General features: G+C 42.6%; 1 protein-coding gene across 2 annotated transcripts; it reads right to left on the bottom strand.

Annotated features, from left to right (window-relative positions):
• Positions 1-183: 183 nt before the first annotated feature.
• LOC110500674 (CTD nuclear envelope phosphatase 1A) lies at positions 184-17,168 on the bottom strand. 2 transcript variants are annotated; one of them, XM_021578165.2, is made up of 9 exons: positions 16,402-17,168; positions 15,904-16,046; positions 12,855-12,921; positions 11,018-11,136; positions 10,813-10,884; positions 6,947-7,063; positions 6,692-6,803; positions 1,557-1,641; positions 184-1,440 (listed from the first exon to the last, which is right to left on the bottom strand). In XM_021578165.2, the coding sequence occupies exons 1-9, from the start codon at positions 16,442-16,444 to the stop codon at positions 1,380-1,382; spliced, it is 819 nt and encodes a 272-aa protein (XP_021433840.1). In that variant the 5' UTR covers positions 16,445-17,168; the 3' UTR covers positions 184-1,379. The 2 variants fall into 2 exon arrangements, with proteins under 2 accessions (XP_021433840.1, XP_021433841.1); XM_021578166.2 differs by lacking the exon at positions 15,904-16,046 and having other exon boundaries at positions 16,402-17,167.
• Between the last annotated feature and the right edge of the window lie 3,762 nt (positions 17,169-20,930).

The raw sequence follows: 20,930 nt of genomic DNA, 5'->3' as shown, positions 1-20,930 counted from the left end.
ACTTATCTGGAATAAAACTGCAATACGAGCAATTTACAACATGTGTTCCTCTTTCCAGCGTAGGTAGTTATGTATATTCACACAAAAGGCATTCTATTGTCAAGAGACAAGCTAACAAAAAAGTATAATCCAGACTTTACTTAAGTATTTTCCAGGGAAAGTGAATTAAAAAGGAGCACCAGGTAAAAGTGGTCGACACTGACAAGTGTTTTATTAGTAACACAGACCTGGGGACTGAACCAAAAAGAAGCAGTCATGACTGGAGCCTTGACAAGATTGAAATGGTTCAAATGGCATTGAAGACAGAGGTGGCGGACAATGGTACCAATACGGTCAAGGGAGCAGGTAAAACATTCAGGTGGCTGGCTGCTCATTCTGCTTCAAATCAGCAGCAGAAAAATGAAAAAAAATAAATCCAGAAATTAAGTGCAAATCTCAAATTGAAATGGTATCAGGCATAAGATTTTCAATAACGGAGATGTCCAGGTCATACGATACATCACAGTAACTGAAAGATGAGAAATTTAAAGAGTAAGGTTCCACCATCCAAATAAGTTTTTTTTAGCCATTCTTTTCTTTCATAACTTCTTTAGTCCATACTTCCATCTTGATGTATCCTACAAGCCTTTTTGGGGGAACACATCCAAGATAGACATGATCATGTCAGTCATTTGATAAAACAAATTAGACTGATTTATAATTCATCCAGAGATCTGTTATGTAGAACGTCTTAATCAGCGGTAACCCCTGACACACAAATGACCTTGATTGACAGGGAGTATATTCCCCCAAAACCCCCCATTCAAAACAAATCATCGTCCATTTTCTCCTGTCTGGTTGCTCTTGACTGTCTTAAGTGAAGTAAAGTCCAGTACCAAGTAGAGAGTGTGTAAAATTACAGGCCATTGCCTGTTGTTTTTGTTGTGCAGAGTCCAGGGTAAGAAGCAAAAGGTGGAAACTTGTCTCGTTCGTTGCCTTGCTGTTCCTTCTCCTTTTGTAACGTCAAAAGTTTAGCAAGACGTACAAATGTGAGCATTCGCCCAACGTACACAAACGCAGCCCCATGCGTACATACACAGAGTCAGTATCAGGAACTGTAAGGCTGAGACTCCATTTTGTTAAAAAAACATACAAATAAAGAAGTGAAAACAAGAAAAAGAAAAGCTGGCTTCCCCCCAGTCGTTTCCTGGCCTTCCAGATCTCGCTCTGTTCATCCCTTGTTTCATGTTATGCTGCGACTCTCCTCTCCTCTGTCCCCTTCTGAGAGGGGTGAGGGGAGAGGTCCACTGCGTGGAAACGGAGGAGCGATGGGAGCCGGCAAGGGGAAGGGGTTTAAAAAGAGGGCTAATCAGCCAAACCCTCCCTGCAGAATAAGCCAATCACCAGAGCCGGTGCTGGTGGAGGTTTCGACTGAGGACGGACCGGACGTCAGCGGTGAACCTAGGAGAGAAGACAGTTGTCAGAGTAATACATTTATCATGCTATTAGGTAAATGGAAAAAACACTACTACAGTGCAGGATGCTCATCCATCAGTCTGAATACATGAAATACTCACCTAAGTGCATCTAGCATAGGCAGCAGGTTAAGGAGTGCTGTGTCACTAGGGTCACTGAACCAGGACTTGATAGGTATTGCATTGTCTAAAAGGCAAATACAGAGATTTGGAAACAAAGGAGAGTACTTCTGAGTGACAAAAGTAGGAGAGTTATGAAATATAATATTTGATAGGTAAAATTATTATTTTTTTTAAATCAGGTGAGTAGGACAAAACTATCTGCGGTTAGAAAATCAACAAAACATTCCTTGTATTACTAAGGTGCGCAGTGTTGTCCCTTCATAGATGCCAACTTACCCTGATTCTCACAAGCCTGTCACAAGACTAATCACACTTTCTATAGGAAACATTTGAATTGTTGTGCGTGGTTTGTTTGCGTAAAACGTGCAAGAGCTGCTTGGCAACCTTCCACCCACACCCAGCAAGCTGAATGCAACTGATTTCACAACCTTTTTAGTTTAAAAACAACTATCTAAGCTCACCTACAAGGATATGCCCTAGAATGATATACAAATGCACCACTGTTCAAAAGTTTGGGGTCACTTTTGAAATGTCCTTGTTTTCCATGAAAACATACATGAAATGAGCTGCAAAACGAATAGAAAAGTCAATATGATGACAAGGTTATAAATAATGATTTTTATTGAGATAATTGCTTTCGTTAAAGAATCCTCCATTTGCAGCAATTTTAGCCTTGCAGACCATTGGCATTCTAGTTGTCAATTTGTTGAGGTAATCTGAAGAGATTTCACCCCATGCTTCCTGAAGCACCTACAAGTTGGATTGGCTTGATGGGCACTTCTTACGTACCACACAGTCAAGCTGCTCCCACAACAGCTCAATAGGGTTGAGATCCAGTGACTGTGCTGGCCACTCCATGAAATACAGAATACCAGCTGACTACTTCTTCCCTAAATCTTTATTGCTTTGGGACACTGTCCTGTTGTAGGAGGAAATTGGCTTCAATTAAGTGACGTCCACAGGGTATGGCGTTGCAAAATGGAGTGACCCTGTACAAATCTCCCACTTTACCACCACCAAAGCACCCCCAGACCATCACATTGCCTCCACCATGCTTGACAGATGGAGTCAAGCACTCCTCCAGCACCTTCTAATTTTTTTCTATGTCTCACAAATGTTCTTCTTTGTGATCCGAACACCTTAAACTTAGATTTGTCTGTCCATAACACTTTTTTTCCCCCTAATCTTCCACTGTCTGTGCTCTTTTGCCCATTTTAATATTTAATTTTTATTGGCCAGTCGGAGATATGGCTTTTTCTCTGCCTAGAAGGCCAACATCCCGGAGTCGCATCTTCACTGTTGACGTTGAGACTGGTGTTTTGCAGGTACTATTTAATGAAGCTGCCAGTTGAGGACTTGAGGTGTCTGTTTCTCAAACTAGACACTAATGTACTTGTCCTCTTGCTCAGTTGTGCACCGAAGTCTCCCACTCCTTTCTATTCTGGTTAGAGACAGCTATTCTGTGAAGGGAGTACAACGGCGTTGTACGAGATCTTCAGTTTCTTGGCAATTTCTAGCATGGAATAGCCTGCATTTTTCAGAACACGAATAGACTGACGAGTTCCAGAAGCAAGTTGTTTGTTTTTGGCCATTTTGAGCCTGTAATCGAACCCACAAATGCTGATGCTCCAGATACTCAACTAGTCTAAAGAAGTTTTATTGATTCTTTAAAATCAGGACAACGGTTTTCAGCTGTGCTAACATAACCCTTTTGCAATTTTCTAATGATCAATTAGTCTTAAAATGATAAACTTGGATTAGCTAACAAAACATGCCATTGAAACACAAGAGTGATGGTTGCTGATAATGGGCCTATGTAGATATTCCATAAAACATCTGCCATTTCCAGCTACAATAGTAATTTACAATTTTAACCATGTCTACACTGTACTTCTGATTAATTTGATGTTATATTAAAATTGACTTAAAAAGTGCTTTTCTTTCAAAAGGACATTTCTAAGTGACCCCAAACTTTTGAACAGGAGCATACAAATGCATAGAATACAGTATATGCCATTTAGCAGGCTCTTTTTAGGAATGACGCCGGAGGAGAAGGCCACCGTTTTATGGTCTCCTAACCAATTGTGCTATTATGTGTTTTTTTTGTACATAATGTTCCTGCAGCCGTATCTTACAGAAGAAAAGAGCCGGATGCCTCGTCCGGACCCGCAGAAGACTAGGAAAGCTGCCATTACCGTCAATATTACTCGCCAACGTGCAATCATTGGACAATAAACTAGACAAGGTACGATCACAAATATCCTACCAACGGGACATCAAAAACTGTAATATCCTATGCTTCACGGAATCGTGGCTGAATGACGACATGGATATTAAGCTAGCAGGATACACCCTGCACCGGCAGGATAGAACAGCACACTTCGGTAAGACGAGGGGGGGCGGTCTGTGCATATTTGTAAACAACAACTGGTGCACGAAATCTAAGGACGTCTCTAGATTTTGCTCGCCTGAAGTAGAGTATATTGTGATAAACTGCAGGCCACTACTCTTGCCTAGAGAGTTCTCAGCTATACTTTTTGTGGCTGTTTGTTTACCACCACAGACAGATGCTGGCACTAAGACCGCACTCAGTCAACTGTATAAGGAAATAAGCAAACAGGAAACCACTCACCCAGAGGCTGCGCTCCTAGTGGCCGGAGACTTTAATGCATGGAAACTTAAATCAGTTCTACCAAATTTCTATCAACATGTTAAATGTGCAACCAGAGGGGGAAAAAAATCTAGATCACCTTTACTCCACACACAGAGACGCGTACAAAGCTCTCCCTCACCCTCCATTTGGTAAATCCGACCACAACTTTATCCTCCCGATTCCTGCGTACAAGCAAAAATTAAAGCAGGACGCACCAATGACCCGGTCTATAAAAAAGTGGTCAGATGAAGCAGATGCTAAACTACAGGACTGTTTTGCTATCAGACTGGAACAAGTTCCGAGATTCTTCCAATGCCATTGAGGAATACATCACATCAGTCACTGGCTTTATCAATAAGTGAATTGAGGACGTCGTCCCCAGTGACTGTACGTACATACCCCAACCAGAAGCCATGGATTACAGGCAACATTCGCACTGAGCTAAAGGGTAGAGCTGCCGCTTTCAAGGTGTGGGACTCTTAACCCAGAAGCTTACAAGAAATTCCGCTATGCTCTGCGACGAACCATCAAACAGGCAAAGCGTCAATACAGGGCTAAGATTGAATCATACTACAATGGCTCCGACGCTCGTCGGATGTGGCAGGGCTTGCAAACTATTACAGACTATAAAGGGAAGCACAGCCGCGAGCTGCCCAGTGACACGAGCCTACCAGACGAGCTAAATCACTTCTATGCTCGCTTCGATGCAAGCAACACTGAGGCATGCATGAGAGCGTCAGCTGTTCCGGACGACTGTGTGATCAGGCTCTCCGTATCCGACGTGAGTAAGACCTTTAAACAGGTCAACATACAAACGGCTGCGTGGCCAGACGGATTACCAGGACGTGTGCTCCGTGCATTTGCTGACCAACTGGCAGGTGTCTTCACTGACATTTTCCTGATTGAGTCTGTAATACCAACATGCTTCAAGCAGACCACCATAGTCCCTGTGCCCAAGAACACAAAGGCAACCTGCCTAAAATGACTACAGACCCGTAGCACTCACGTCCGTAGCCATGAAGTGCTTTGAAAGGCTGGTAATGGTTCACATCAACACCATTATCCCAGAAACCCTAGACCCACTCCAATTTTCATACCGCCCAAACAGATCCACAGATGCAATCTCTATTGCACTCCACACTGCCCTTTCCCAACTGGACAAAAGGAACACCTATGTGAGAATGCTGTTCATTGACTACAGCTCAGCGTTCAACACCATAGTACCCTCAAAGCTCATCACCAAGCTAAGGAACCTGGGACTAAACACCTCCCTCTGCAACTGGATCCTGGACTTCCTGACAGGCTGCCCCCAGGTGGTGAGGGTAGGTAGCAACACATCTGCCACGCTGATCCTCAACACTGGAACTCCCCAGGGATGCATGCTCAGTCCCCTCCTGTACTCCCTGTTCACGCACGACTGCATGGCCAGGCACGACTCCAACACCATCATTAAGTTTGCTGACGACACAACAGTGGTAGGCCTGGACAACGACGAGACAGCCTATTAGGGAGGAGGTCAGAGACCTGGCCGGGTGGTGCCAGAATAACAACCTATCCCTCAATGTAACCAAGACTAAGGAGATGATTGTGGACTACAGGAAAAGGAGCACCGAGCACGTCCCCGTCCTCATCGACGGAGCTGTAGTGGAGCAGGTTAAGAGCTTCAAATTCCTTGGTGTCCACAACAACAAACTAGATTGGTCAAAACACACCAAGACAGTCGTGAAGAGGGCACGACAAAGCCTATTCCCCCTCAGGAAACTAAAAAGATTTGGCATGGGTCCCGGGATCCTCAAAAGGTTCGACAGCTGCAACACCGAGAGCATCGGTTGCATCATCTCAATAGTATTTACCCCCAAGCCATAGTACTCCTGAACAGGTAACCAAATGGTTACCCGGACTGCTACTCTGTTTATCTTATATGCATAGTCACTTTAACTATACATTAATGTACATACTACCTAATTTGGCCTGACCAACCAGTGCTCCCGCACATTGGCTAAACGTGCTATCTGCATTGTGTCCCACCCACTGCCCGCTAACCCCTCTTTTTACACTACTGCTATTCTCTGTTCATCATATATGCAGTCACTTTAACGATACCTACATGTACATACTACCTCAATAAGCCTGACTAACAGGTGTCTGTATATAGCCTTGCTACTCGTCTCTTTTTACTGTTGTTTTATTTATTTACTTACCCACACACACTTTTTTTCTCGCACAATTGGTTAGAGCCTGTAAGTAAGCATTTCACTGTAAGGTGAAACACCTGTTGTATTCGGCGCACGTGACAAATAAACTTGGATTTGATTTTATCCAAAAGAGACTTAGTCATGCATCCATACATTTTATCTATGGGTGGCCCTGGGAATCAAACACACAATCCTGGTGTTGCAAACGCCATGCTCTACCAACTGAGTCATACAGGACCGCCATATGTGTGTGTGTGTCGTCTCACCTGGATGGCTCCGGTAAGCTCCAGGCGAGTTGTCCAGGATGACGATACTAGACAGGTCGTCGTGTACTACTGACAGGTCTTTAATATAGCTACCTAGATCCAACGTACAATGCTGCAGACACAGGGAAAATACACACAGGATGTAAGCAGATTGCAAATACACAATAGAATCAATCAATCTCCATAGAGAGTACATTAGGTCACTATGGATGGACATAAATCAGTTGTGTTTATATGAAAAGGGGAGAGTGATACCTGTCTGTAGTATCTGCGTTTCAGGATGTTCCGGTTGTTGTCCAGCTTGTCTGCCACTGCCGAGCCGTAAATCTCCATACTGGCTGTGAACACTACCAGCTCATACCACTGGCTGACCTGGAGACAGGGGTGACACACACATCCAGGGATACATGTAAGGCTCACACCATAATTTACAGTCAAAGAACTGGCCAAGCAGAACAGAGGTAAACATCATTGACAATAACCACATTTCCATCCACAGTTATGAGAGTTAGTCATCTTGTATAACTAAAAACTTTTTATTTTTTATCACAACAGCTGTGGATGGAAACAGGAAGTTTTGGTACAATTTTTAAATGCTGACAGATCATTTGTTCCTTCTACATGGTGGGATCTTTGTGTCGGTAAAATGAATTGCATGAGAAATGGTGCTGGAAACGCCTTAATGCTCAAAAATATGTGTGTGTATACATACATACACACCAAAGCCAACTACAACAAGGCTGCTGACATAATCCATGATCTCATCAGGAGATTGGAGAACGTAGCACCAGAGGCACCCAAACAACTCATCTGCAATTATATTAAAACGGCTGTACCTTAAACAATTATTAACAATATGTAACCTGCCACACTTGCAATGGAAAACCACGAGAGCTGTTATTTAAGTACCAAGCATGGCTATAAAAGCATACAGCACCATTTGGGGACTCAGATCGCAATTCCATTTTGCTCTCACCTAGCTACAAACAGAACATGTAATCTGAGGAACCTTGTATAAAAAGGTATGTGAAGGACTGGTCCGAAACAAATATGGACATGTTGAAAGGCTGCTTTGGCTTCCATTTGGAAGAAATTCTGTGACACGAACAAAAACATTAAAAGGACTGAACTATTACTGACTACATAGCTACATTGTTGCATTAACTCTGTAATTCTAGTAAAGACCACTAAACATTTTTCCAAAATGCAAAACCCTGGATAACTAAGTAACTAAAACAGTTAATTGACCAAAAGTGAAAAGCAATGTGGACGAAGGACAACTGATGAAATCCATACAGAGAGACATTAAAATAGATAAAAAAATAATAAATTGGATTACAAACTCAAAATGGAAAACACGCCTGAAAATAACAAAGAAAGTGAGGCATGGAAATATCTTAAACAAATGACAACAACCTAGCCAATGAACCTAAATACCTTTTTCCTAGATTTTAAACAACAGACAGGCTTCCTATAAATGACTGATGGTCTAAGCGTGCGGATTATCAGGGAGTGTAAATGGCAACAGTGACATACACAGAATCCTTTTTTCTGGAAAACTGCAACCATTGTGCACATTCCTAAAATGAATAATCCAAAATCCCCGAATGACTTTCGTCTCATCTCCTTGACCTCAGTGATAATCAAATGCTTGGAGAGCACTGTCCTGGGACACATTCTCCAGCACATGGAGAGCCTACTGGACCCATTCCAGTTTGCATGTAAACCAGGCCACAGAGATAAAGATGGACTGCTCTTCCTTCTCCATAAAATCTACATGCACCCAGATAAATGCCAGAACTGTCGATTTTTCATCTGCCTTCTACTTATTACACCTTGATATACTGGTTAAAAAACACGTAAAAAAAATTAAAAAAAACTTGCGCCTCTAATCAACTGGATCCGGTATTTTCACCAGTTGTGTCATAACAGTGAGGTTCAATGTGAATACACCGGACCCACTAACCACCCCAGGGCAGTGTCCTTTCACCGGTTCTGTTCACCCTCTACACCAGCGTCCTTTCACCGGTTCTGTTCACCCTCTACACCAGTGTCCTTTCACCGGTTCTGTTCACCCTCTACACCAGTGTCCTTTCACCGGTTCTGTTCACCCTCTACACCAGTGTCCTTTCACCGGTTCTGTTCACCCTCTACACCAGTGTCCTTTCACCGGTTCTGTTCACCCTCTACACCAGTGTCCTTTCACCGGTTCTGTTCACCCTCTACACCAGCGATGGGCAACTTTTTAGGGACGCAGACAATGTTTATTTTTTATTCTCAGACCCACGAGCCACTGTGCCCCAAATTCCCCACCCCTGCTCTACACCAATGATTGCACCCAAATAACATCAGAATGTGCAACAGTAAAGTACGCAGAAGATACAGCAATCGTTGGTCTAATTAAGGGGTCGAAGGATGACTACAGGACAGAAATAGCACACTCCACCCAATGGTGCAAGGAAAACATTCTTAATGTGAAACCCCCCCCAAGGAAATGACTTTAAAACTATAAAAGATGACTGCGGGCCCATCCACATTGACTCAGAACAAATAGTGTCAGTTGAGCAATACAAATATCTTTGAACTATAATTGACTCAAAACTCTCCTGGAATGCCATCACAGATATACAAAAACAGAAAATGACTATTTCATGAGGAAAATAAGGGTGTTCGGAAATGTACTTGAGTGCCAGAGTGCGCTCAGGCTGTTCGTAAATTCAGAGCGTTTCGCTCTCGGACCATTCAGAGTGCATACTGGACACACTGGCCGAGGAGTAGGGTTGATCCGAGCGTTCTGACCTCACAGTCAGAACCCAAGTTAACTGGCTAAAGTTAGCTAGCTACTTCCAGACACAATTAATAGAACCCCTCAACTGACCATTTTACTCACCCTAGCAGAGCTAGTTAGGCTGTATTCATGTTATCTAGAGCGTTGGCGACTAACTGTGCCAATGACAACAATATGGTTTTTTTTGCCGACGTTCACTGACTCCAGTCATATTCATATTACGTGTTCGTAAATTCATCAGTTATTCTGCACTCTGCACTCAAATGAGAGTGATCTGAAATCGGAGTTGATAGCCAAGGTGAATTTACAAACGCATAACAACCATATTCTACACATCCTTTGCTCAGACATCACTCTCGGTTTCAAAGCCTGGTATATCGCAAATAAAAACCCACTACACAAAATAGTAGTAAAGCTGTAAATTAAATTCATCTCAAGAACATGAAAGCGCTCTTGGAGTGGTGAGGGCAAGACCGCCACCAACCTGACACACCCACTCAACCAGGAGTACCAGCTCCTACCATCAGGCCGCCGACACGGAGTCCATCTTTACAAAACCAACAGAGCCCAGAAATAATTCATTCCCACCAGTATAAATCAACTGAATAAATAACTGCTTGATGCCCCTCCCCCAGAGAATTTACTAACTGAATTACGAACTGTATCCACATGTGTTGTCGTATCCACATTTATGCACCAATTGGTGATGCTGTCCTGTTTGTTGAGACATTTCCAGTAAGGGACACACAAATAATTATTATTACTATAAAACTATCATATCAAGTCACGCGATGACATGTTGTGTGGTCCTCCCACTACGACTCTGGAAACAATGCAGTTTATTAGGCTACATATGAAATAAATTAAGATAAACTTCACAGGGTGGTGAAAGTGCATGGTGATCTTGATGCTCCTTTTCAATAAAATATTGAGGGTCTGATTCTGGTGACATGGTGATCGATGCATGACTGATTTAGCCATAACCTCATTACTAGTCTACCCTCACTATCTGCCAGCTGTTGGCCACGTGTCAACACCAGAGTAGGCACATTTGCTATTTAATGCAACAGTTTGTGACAAAACTATCACTCAAGTTGAAAATGCGATGTAAACACATTGAACATTAAGTTCAGGTATCGAATATATATTTTTTTTAATCAGCTACAAGTCAATTTGGTAGAAACACCACTGGTGGGAAAACGTGCATCATTTCTTTGAGGATTTTAGACTCTTCACATGAAAATCAGTCGCCAATTGGATGGGAACCTAGCTACTGACGTACAAAATAGAACTCATAGTTGACAAAGGACAAAAACTGCTAACTTTTACTCACCACTTCTAAAAAGAAGTCGACGTGCGGCCTTTTATGTACAAAGAATCTGACAGGGTGCTTGTCAATGACTACCTGCAAGAGAGAGGAAACAGACTAGGAGTAATATCATCTTGGGTCAGATGGGTGTACGCGCAGCATGCTTGCCTCTGGACCAGAGGGTCCAGGTTTGGCTACCCCCCCCAATTCTCTACACGCATGCGTTTACCTTGAGGATGAAGTCTGGTGGTGTGCCGGGTCTCACTGTGGGTCTGAGGACCCCGTCGTGGTGAGAGTGGATCAGCGTCTCATCTAGATCCAGCACAAGAATCTTCCTCTTTACTGCATCTGAATACCAAACACACACCTGCTTATTACCTGTTCAATAATATATACCTCACCAACTTAGCCTTGTGGTTAGATTGTCCTCCCCGAGATTGGGGGTTCGCTCCCTGGTCGAATCATACCAAAGACAAAAAAAAAATAGGACCTGATGCCGCTCTGCTTGGCACTCAGCATAAAGAAGATTGGGGGGCAAGTCCCTGTGAGAGACTAGTGTCCTGTCCAGGGGGCGTACTGTACATCAAGCTGCCTGTCGCTACGGAAACAGGAGAGAGGCTTGTGTGCACAATGGGCCGCACTAGCTTGAACATGGCTTAGTTAATACACACACCATGCTAGGTCAAAATCTATAAGACCATAAAATAACATAACAGTAATAGCGATGATTTTACCATCTTACACAAGTGACAAAATGGTTTGTTTGCGCCAATGTGCTCACATATGTTTTGTGAACACAAGCTTCAACAGAAGGTATCCGATATCTGTGATATGTTCAGTGGTGTATTGGGAGGCTATATATGTAGGTATAGGTATATATTTTTTTTTCTCCCAGTGGGCATTGTGTATACACACACACACACATTACTTAATCCCCACTGATGTGTATCACAATAGTATAGTGCAAGTATATACGCCGTATCAATTATATAGCGCAAAAGAGAAATTATACACAAAGTATCCTACACAATCGCAAAGCACGTGAAATATATCCACATGCCCGCAGCACACATCTAGTTTCAGCAGAATATCAGGCAGCAAGAGCATGTAGCTCTCAACTGGTTCTCATTGAGCAGCTCACATCGGTAGCCGGAAGGCTAGGAAAGATGTTTCAATCTATTATATCTACCAGTAAATGCTAATTTAGGCAACAATGGGTATGCAAACCAGTTATTCAATAAGTTTGGTCCTAAATCTTAGTTGAATCTTTGCGATGCGTAATTCGATCATCATGGCAGTTCAAATTTAAATTCAAAATGATTTCCCCAAAAACCTTCCCAATTAAAATGTTGACTGCAAAGTAGGTCTTTGTATCAATCGGGAGGGCATTTGTTTTGCAAACTCTGCCATCACCTGTAGCCTAAATTGTAGGGCTTGCTACATTGTACAGAAACACCGCTAGCAAAACGGTCTCTTGCTAGGTTAGCAATTAAATGAAAGGGCAACTACACCCTCCCAAAATTATATTTGAAATGTTTTTCCCTGGACCTAAAAAAATGGTCTCTGGATGAGAATGACGCATTGTTGTGAACTTAGAAGATCCAATTGTATAAACTTTGGGAAAGCAGAGCTTGTCAACGACTCCCCCCCCCCCCCGCTTCTGATTTTTTTAAGCAAAATTTGAGTATACCCACTTCTCCACATTTGTGAAAGCACAGTCCCCCGTTTTCCTTTATTGAGACAAGCTCTTAAAACAGTAGTATTTGGACCTCCTAGTACCCCGAGAGCACCTGTGTTTCATGCACATACAGTAGGTTGTCTTTGAATATGTATACCATTAGATGCCCATCACTTTGTTGTACTAGCTTCCTTGTACAGATTGTACCAGTTGATTTTTCATTTTTGTTTGTGTGTGTGTTCTGTATTTGTGATAATATTTTCTCACTTTGCTTGTTTGTCTATATTTTTGTTTATACAAAAATAACTGAAAAAGTTACAGCTCTTTCTTTGCAGATCGGTTTACAGGCATTACTAAACAAATTTAGACAAGTGGACTATATACTCACTGAGTCTGTTTCTGGAGATAGGGGACAGGGGTAAAGTGTCATACCGCACTGTCTGGTACTGGATAACCTGAAAGAAAGACAGACCGAAAGAGATTAAACATAGTAAACTCAGCCAATGACAGAGTCCATCTGCGAGCATAAAATGCAAGAATTGAAAACAGAACAGAAGACGACGTTTGGTTACTCTAGTATTGGCCATGTTGCAGGACTAAAAATGTCAAAAACAATCCAAGCTATAGATAACTATTACAAGAGGATGTAACGCATCAAACTCCACTTTACAGTAAAAGCCCTCGTCATTCCATTGTCTGCTACCTATGCTGCTATCCTTGTGTGCATTTGAAAAGTTGTGGTTACACCTGCTGCATTTACTTGTCAGCACTATGTAGTATTGTGGATGCCTACTGGGAATTTGCTTACACCCGTCAGTGCAGATGAGACACCTGTTGGAAAGGATGTGACGAGGGAGCAATATCAGATTATTCACACCCATTTTCTTCACTCCATTCATTCATTCATTCATTCATGGTTCCCTCCTTGCTTCTTTGACAGTTTTCAGACTCAGTGGCCCCAGGGCCCTGTTTTCCATAAGGGCTATATTTAGCTCCCCCAGCTGTCCGCAGCTGTCACTAGAATAGGGGACCAAGTGGAAAAGGGAGACCCGCAGGGTGACTGACTGGGGCCAGGAAAAAAACGTGTTCTGTCCAAAACCATTAGACAGCGCTTCCCTGCCAGGCCCGTTTCATGCCCTGTGGGGCTTGGCACGGCTGACCAGGCCTAGGGATAGCAAGTTCATGAGCAGCTGGTGGAAGCCATGGGGGGAACCCACAGGGGAACCCACAGCCCCACTTTCTGTACCCCCTGGGGTGTTGTCTGTATGCCACCCCCTTAACCCAGGAAACACTCTCCAGCCCTCCAACCTGGAGCAAAAACCTACGGAAGGGTATCTCTCCAGGAACAGGGTCGGAGAGCCCTGGTCTAGACCTACATGGCTACAGCATACCAGGCTCTTTATTGTATGAATGTGCAACCTGCTTCAACCAGACACCTAGGCCCGTCGTCACCTTGGTCATTGGGAGTGGGAAAACCACCGTCGCACCTGTAATATCATCCTCCAGAGAAGTAACATTAAACCACTCGTTCAGGGGAGTAACAGGTTGCTACATTGTGGAATAAATTATTTCCCACCATGTGTTACATGATGTATTACATCAACCCCACACATCATAGAGTATCTCTATCCAAACACTGTGTCTGCAACCCACTGACTAGGCCCTTAGGCTTTCTCGTCAGTGACAATGTATCACTGTTAGGTAATACAGTACAAGCCGTAAACACTGGAGCTTGACTAAACCGTGTGTGTGTGTGAAAGTGAACAGTAGCAGGGTAGTCTTTGTGGCTCAGTAATCCCTCACCCTTTGGCCCTAATGTGGACTACCCTCTTAACCCAGAATCTAAATAAACTGGAACTAATATTACACCATACTCAGACGTAACACCTCCCCGTCCCTCGCTGCAAAACTAAGTCGGAAACTAAATAATTTGATACCGCGGCATTGAGTTTACAGCCTAAAGACAGTATATAATAAACAAACAATATGCATCACCCGACCCGACTGTGCATTACTTGAACAGGTGGAGCCTTGAACACCTCAAAATGTCAAGTTTATATTAGGAGCATCAGTGAACTAGTAGGTGACCAGAGTCTTCTGAGTCAAGTCCATATATCAAAGACTTCTGTCGAACAAGATCCTTTCTTTGTCACCTTAACACTCACATCACACTTCAGTAGTGGGCTACAAAAGTTAACCCACAAACATATGAGCAGCGGCATTCAATTAACAAATGTCAGAATCAGAGGGTTAAGGGTTAGTGTGAGTTCATAGCATAGGTTCTGTCTGTGTTTATATCAATGGTTCCTACAGCCCCACCGGAAGCACATTTCCAGACTATGGATCTGATAAGGCTTGTGCTCTTGGTGAGATGATTGGTTCTAATTTAAGTTGATTGTGTTTTGGGTTTGTGACAGGGTTATGACAGCTGTAACCAAGACATTTGAATATGCAAGTTGCGTGTCTGCCTCAGACTCACCTATCCAATGACGCATGATATAAATATAAAACGCAACATGTAATGGGTTGGTCCCATGTTTCATGAGCTGAAATCAAAGATCCCAGAAATGTTTCATATGCACAAATAACTTCTCTAAAATGTTGTGCACAAATGTGTTTACATCCCTGTTAGTGTACATTTCTCCTTTGCCAAGACAATCAATCCAACTGACAGGTGTGGCATATCAAGAAGCTGATTAAACAGCATGATCATTACACAGGCACACCTTGTGCCGGGGACAATAAAAGGCCACTAAAATGTGCAGTTTTGTCTCACAACGCCACAGATGTACGTCCAACTGGCCTCACAACCGCAGACAACGTGTAACCACGCCAGCCCAGGACCTCCACATCCAGCTTCTTCACCTGCGGGATCGTCTGAGAACAACCACCCAAACAGCTGATGAAACAGTGGGCTTGTAAAGCCTAAGAAATTTTGCACAAACTGTCAGAAACCATCTCAGGGAAGCTCATCTGTATGCTCGTCATCCTCACCAGGGTCTTGATCTGAATGCAGTTTGGGGTTGTAATCGACTTCAGTGGGCAAATGCTTACCTTGGATGGCCACTAGTTGGAGAAGTGTGCACTTCACGGACTAATCCCGGTTTCATCTACCGGTCAGATGGCAGACAGCGTGTGTGGTGCTGTGTGGGCGAGCGGTTTGCTACCGTCAACGTTGTGAACAGAGTGCCCCATGGTGGCAGTGGGGTTATGGTATGGGCAGGCACAAGCTATGTACCATGAATACAACTGCATTTTATCAATTTATTGTAATTTCAATGCATAGAGATACCGTGACCAGATTCTGAGGCCCATTGTCAAGCCCTTCATCCTTTGCCATCACCTCATGTTTCAGCAAGATAATGCCAAGCCCCATGCTTGTACATAATTCCTGGAAGTTGAAAATGTCCCAGTTCTTCCATAGCCTGCATACTCACCAAAATGTCACTCATTGAGCATATTTGGGATGCTCTGGATCGAGTTGTATGACAGTGTTCCAGCACCGGCCAATATCCAGCAACTTCGCACAACCATTGAAGAGGAGTGGGACAACAATCCACAATCAACAGCCTGATGAACTCTATGCAAAGGAGATGTCATGATGAATGAGGCATATGGTGGTCACACCAGAAACAGATTGGTTTTCTGATCCACTCCCCTAACTTTTTTAAAAGGTATATGTGACCAACAGACTCAAACGTATTCCCAGTCGTGAAATCCATAGATTATGGCCTAATGCATTTATTTAAATTGACTGATCTTTGAAATTGTTACATGTTGGGTTTATTTTTGTTGTATAAATCATTGGACCCACTCTCCAGACATAGCAAAAATACCGTGAGAATCGAGGAGTGAGTTGGTTTAACTACTTCACAATAATAATGTCAAAGAAGTGTTTTATACCTAACCCTTGTTCTATCTGTGGTAATGCTTACCGTGCGTAGGTGCTTCCTGAGAATGTATAAGAAGAAGCCCCATATTCTGGACGTTACACCTAGGAAAGTGCGGATGCCAAGTAGACACTGTCGGGTCTTCAGCATGTCGGCGACCACACGGGGAACCCACACAGGAACAGGATATTGAAGGGACTACAAGCCAGCCCTCTCAACAAAGTTGACCAATTTGGTTCGGCCTAGGCTTCGAAGAGTCGAATCGGTATACTTTCGCTACAACCTCTCCAAAACGAACCAAATGCGTCCAAATCAACCAAACTAGACCAAGCAAACGTGTGAGAGCCTCTGCACGCTTGCTGCACAACTCTCATCGATTGGAATGCATTGGCATTGTGTAGCAGAATAATTGTGTTATAAAAACAATAGCTAAAACAGAAGTAGCTAGTTACTCTAGCACGATGACTGCTATCCAATGCCAATCTGGCTAGCTACGGTCAGAATATACCACGCAGCTCGTCTCGCTGACAAGCTAGTAGCTAGCTCGCTCGGTAGGCTGACCACCACCTTGATTGAACCCTTGACTAAAATAACAAAAAACTTTCGGCCATTGCAATTTGAAAGCAGTAATTCGTGCGCGTATTTGCTCCGTGGTATCTGAAGAAAAATAATGATGGAAAACAAACAAACGTCAACATGAAAACTGCTTGCAGTCTATAGCAAATCCGGAATCGAACTGCGAGCCGCCTTGCCGTCACTTCCGCGGGGAGAAAAGTATTCTCAAACCGATTCGAAACTGACGGTTGCGCGCAGCACGTCCCCGTGGAAAGCAGACAAACAAAAAGTGAACGAGCAGTACATTTTTAAGTAATTAAAATCAGGTTCCAGTAGCTATACATACAGTAGAGCAATAATCTCAAGTGTAAGATTTGGTATTGAATATTGTAAAATGTGAAATTTGCGCACTTAAAGATGCAGTGACTACTAGAATATGTGAAATTGCTGTCAAAGATGTAGTAAGTAACCTACTTAGGTGTCAAAATTACACGAAATACTAACGAAATGAAAGCAATTCATGTACATCGCTTAATTGAATATATATATATATAAAACAAATTAAAATGATCATAGTTGACGAGAGATTTTTCTCTTCAGGTTAGAGTTCTGTTGTCAAAGGCTGAGGGTTTATCTCAAGCTTTTTATATTTTTACATCTTAATTAAGAGATTCGTAAATCTATGTGTACCACTCTCGACCAATTATTATTCATTAATATTGGGAAAAATAAGCCAGACAAGGTCAGGAAGGATGTAATTTCCAACAAGATGTATGATGGTGGTATTAATGTTTTAGATTTTACGCTGTTTAACCAGACTACAAAAGTGAACTGGGTTAAAAGGTATCTCAAAAACCTTAGTCTTTTGAATATAATACCACATTTTATTTTCCAGAATATTGTGGGGCTTCATTTTTTACTCCAATGCCCTAATGCTGTGGGTAAACTTCCTGTTAAGTTAGTCAAATTTCATAAACAACCTGTAATGTGCTGGTCCTTGTTATACAAGCACAACTTCTCTCCACACAAATGTTTTATTTACAATAATAGTGATATTAAATATAGAAATAAAATACAAATTCACAATTGGTTTTCCAATAACATCTTCGTGGTTATTCAGCTTATAAATTACAATGGTAATCTTTATACTTACAATGAATGTTTAGCCAAATCTAACTTTATTATGTTGTGTAAGGAATATGACATTTTAATGAAAGTTATTCCCAATTGAATCGTTACAACTGATAGATCGATCATTACATACACTAAGTTACAGTGATAGTGTATAAATTAATGGCATCAATATATTGAATAAGAAATGTAACAACGATTTAGTCAGATAAATTATTAACAGCAAGTTTACCGCTGCTGCAAATTTTCGGTGGGCATCTTCATTTGATATGAAATGGCAGTGTGGGTGGACTAATCTACACACATTTTTGCTAAATTATCAAGTCAGAGAAGTCTCTTACATGATCCTTCAAAGATGTTATCCTTGTAATAGTCTTATTTCTAAATATGTAATTAATGTAGCTTTTGTGAATTGGAAAATTTCATTCTAGAGCATTTATATTGTGATTGTTTACATAGTGAAATGTTTTGTACAAGTATGGAAAATGAAGCCCTTACAGGCTGTGTAAGGGCTATTTGACCAAGAAGGAGAGTGATGGTGCTGCATCAGATGACCTGGCCTACCCAATTACCTGACCTCAACCCAATTGAGATGGTTTGGGATGAGTTGGATTACAGTTGAAGGAAAAGCAGCCAACGAGTGCTCAGTATATGTGGGAACTCCTTCAAGGCTGTTGGAAAAGCATTGCAGGTGAAGCTGATTGTGAGAATGCCAAGAGTGTGCAAAGCTGTCATCAAGGCAAAGGGTGGCTGCTATGAAGAATCTAAAATCTAAAATATATTTTGATTTGTTTAACCCTTTTTTGGTTACTACATGATTCCATATGTGTTATTTCATAGTTTTGATGTCTTCACTATTATTCTACAATGTACAAATAAAGAAAAACCCTTGAATGAGTAGGTGTGTCCAAACATTTGACTGGTACTGTATATACAGTTGAAGTCAGAAGTTTACATACACCTTAGCCAAATACATTTAAACTCAGTTTTTCACAATTCCTGACATTTAATCCAAGTAAAAATTGCCTGTCTTAGGTCAGTTAGGATCACCCCCCCCCCTTGGGTTGTGCCGTGGCGGAGATCTTTGTGGTTTATACTCGGCCTTGTCTCAGGATGGTAAATTGGTGGTTGAAGATATCCCTCTAGTGGTGTGGGGGCTGTGCTTTGGCAAAGTGGGTGGGGTTATGTCCTGCCTGTTTGGCCCTGTCCGGGGGTATCGTCGGATGGGGCCACAGTGTCTCCCGACCCCTCCTGTCTCAGCCTCCAGTATTTATGCTGCAGTAGTTTATGTGTCGGGGGGCTAGGGTCAGTCTGTTATATCTGGAGTATTTATCCTGTCTTATCCGGTGTCTTGTGTGAATTTAAGTATGCTCCATCTAATTCTCTCTCTCTTTCTCTCTTTTTCTTTCTTTCTTTCGGAGGACGTGAGCCCTAGGACCGTGCCTCAGGACTACCTGGCCTGATGACTCTTTGCTGTCCTCAGGCCAGCTGGCCCTGCTGCTGCTCCAGTTTCCACTGTTCTGCCTGCGGTTATGGAACCCTGACCTGTTCACCGGACGTGCTACCTGTCCCAGACCTGCTGTTTTCAACTTTCTAGAGACAGCAGGAGTGGTAGAGATACTCTGAATGATCTGTTATGAAAAGCCAACTGACATTTACTCCTGAGGTGCTGACCTGTTGCACCCTCAACAACCACTGTGGTTATTATTATCTGACCCTGCTGGTCATCTATGAACATTTGAACATCTTGGCCATGTCCTGTTACAATCTCCACCCGGCACAGCCAGAAGAGGACTGGCCACCCCTCATAGCCTGGTTCCTCTCTAGGTTTCTTACTAGGTTCTGGCCTTTCTAGGGAGTTTTTCCTAGCCACCGTGCTTCTACACCTGCATTGCTTGCTGTTTGGAGTTTTAGGCTGGGTTTATGTACAGCACTTTGTGACATCAGCTGATGTAAGAAGGGCTTTATAAATATATTTGATTGAAATTTTATTGATTTTAAGAATGTGAAATGTCAGAATAATAGTAGAGAGATTTATTTCAGCTTTTATTTCTTTCATCACATTCCCAGAAGGTCAGAAGTTTACATACACTCAATTAGTATTTGGTAGCGTTGCCTTTAAATTGTTTAACTTGGGTCAAACGTTTTGGGTAGCCTTCCACAAGCTTCCCACAATAAGTTGGGTGAATTTTGGCCTATTCCTCCTGACAGGGCTAGTGTAACTGAGTCAGGTGTGTAGGCCTCCTTGCTCGCATACGCTTTTTCAGTTCTGCCCACAAATGTTCTATGGGATTGAGGTCAGGGCTTTGTGATGGCCACTCTAATACCTTGACTTTGTTGCCCTTAAGACATTTTGCTATAACTTTGGAAGTATGCTTGGGGTCATTGTCCATTTGGAAGACCCATTTGCGACCAAGGTTTAACTTCCTGACTGATGTCTTGAGATATTGCTTCAATATATCCACATAATTTTCCATCCTCATGATGCTGTCTATTTTGTGAAGTGCACCAGTCCCTCCTGCAGCAAAGCACCCCCACAACATGATGCTGCCACTCCCGTGCTTCATGGTTGGGATGGTGTTCTTCAGCTTGCAAGCCTCTCCCTTTTTCCTCCAAACATAACGATGGTCATTATGTCAAACAGTTCTATTTTTGTTTCATCAGATCAGAGGACATTTCTCCAAAAAGTACGATCTTTGTACCCATGTACAGTTGCAAACTGTAGTCTGGCTTTTCTATGGCGGTTTTGGAGCAGTGGCTTCTTTCAGGTTATGTCGATGTAGGACTCGTTTTACTGTGGAAATAGATACTTTGTACCGGTTTCCTCCAGCATCGTCACAAGATCCTTTGCTGTTGTTCTGGGATTGATTTGCACTTTTCGCACCAAA

Source organism: Oncorhynchus mykiss, chromosome 21, assembly GCF_013265735.2.
Source record: "Oncorhynchus mykiss isolate Arlee chromosome 21, USDA_OmykA_1.1, whole genome shotgun sequence".
Taxonomy (NCBI): domain Eukaryota; kingdom Metazoa; phylum Chordata; class Actinopteri; order Salmoniformes; family Salmonidae; genus Oncorhynchus; species Oncorhynchus mykiss.
The sequence above is the reverse complement of the archived record's forward strand: the minus strand, read 5'-3'. Positions and strand labels throughout refer to the sequence as shown.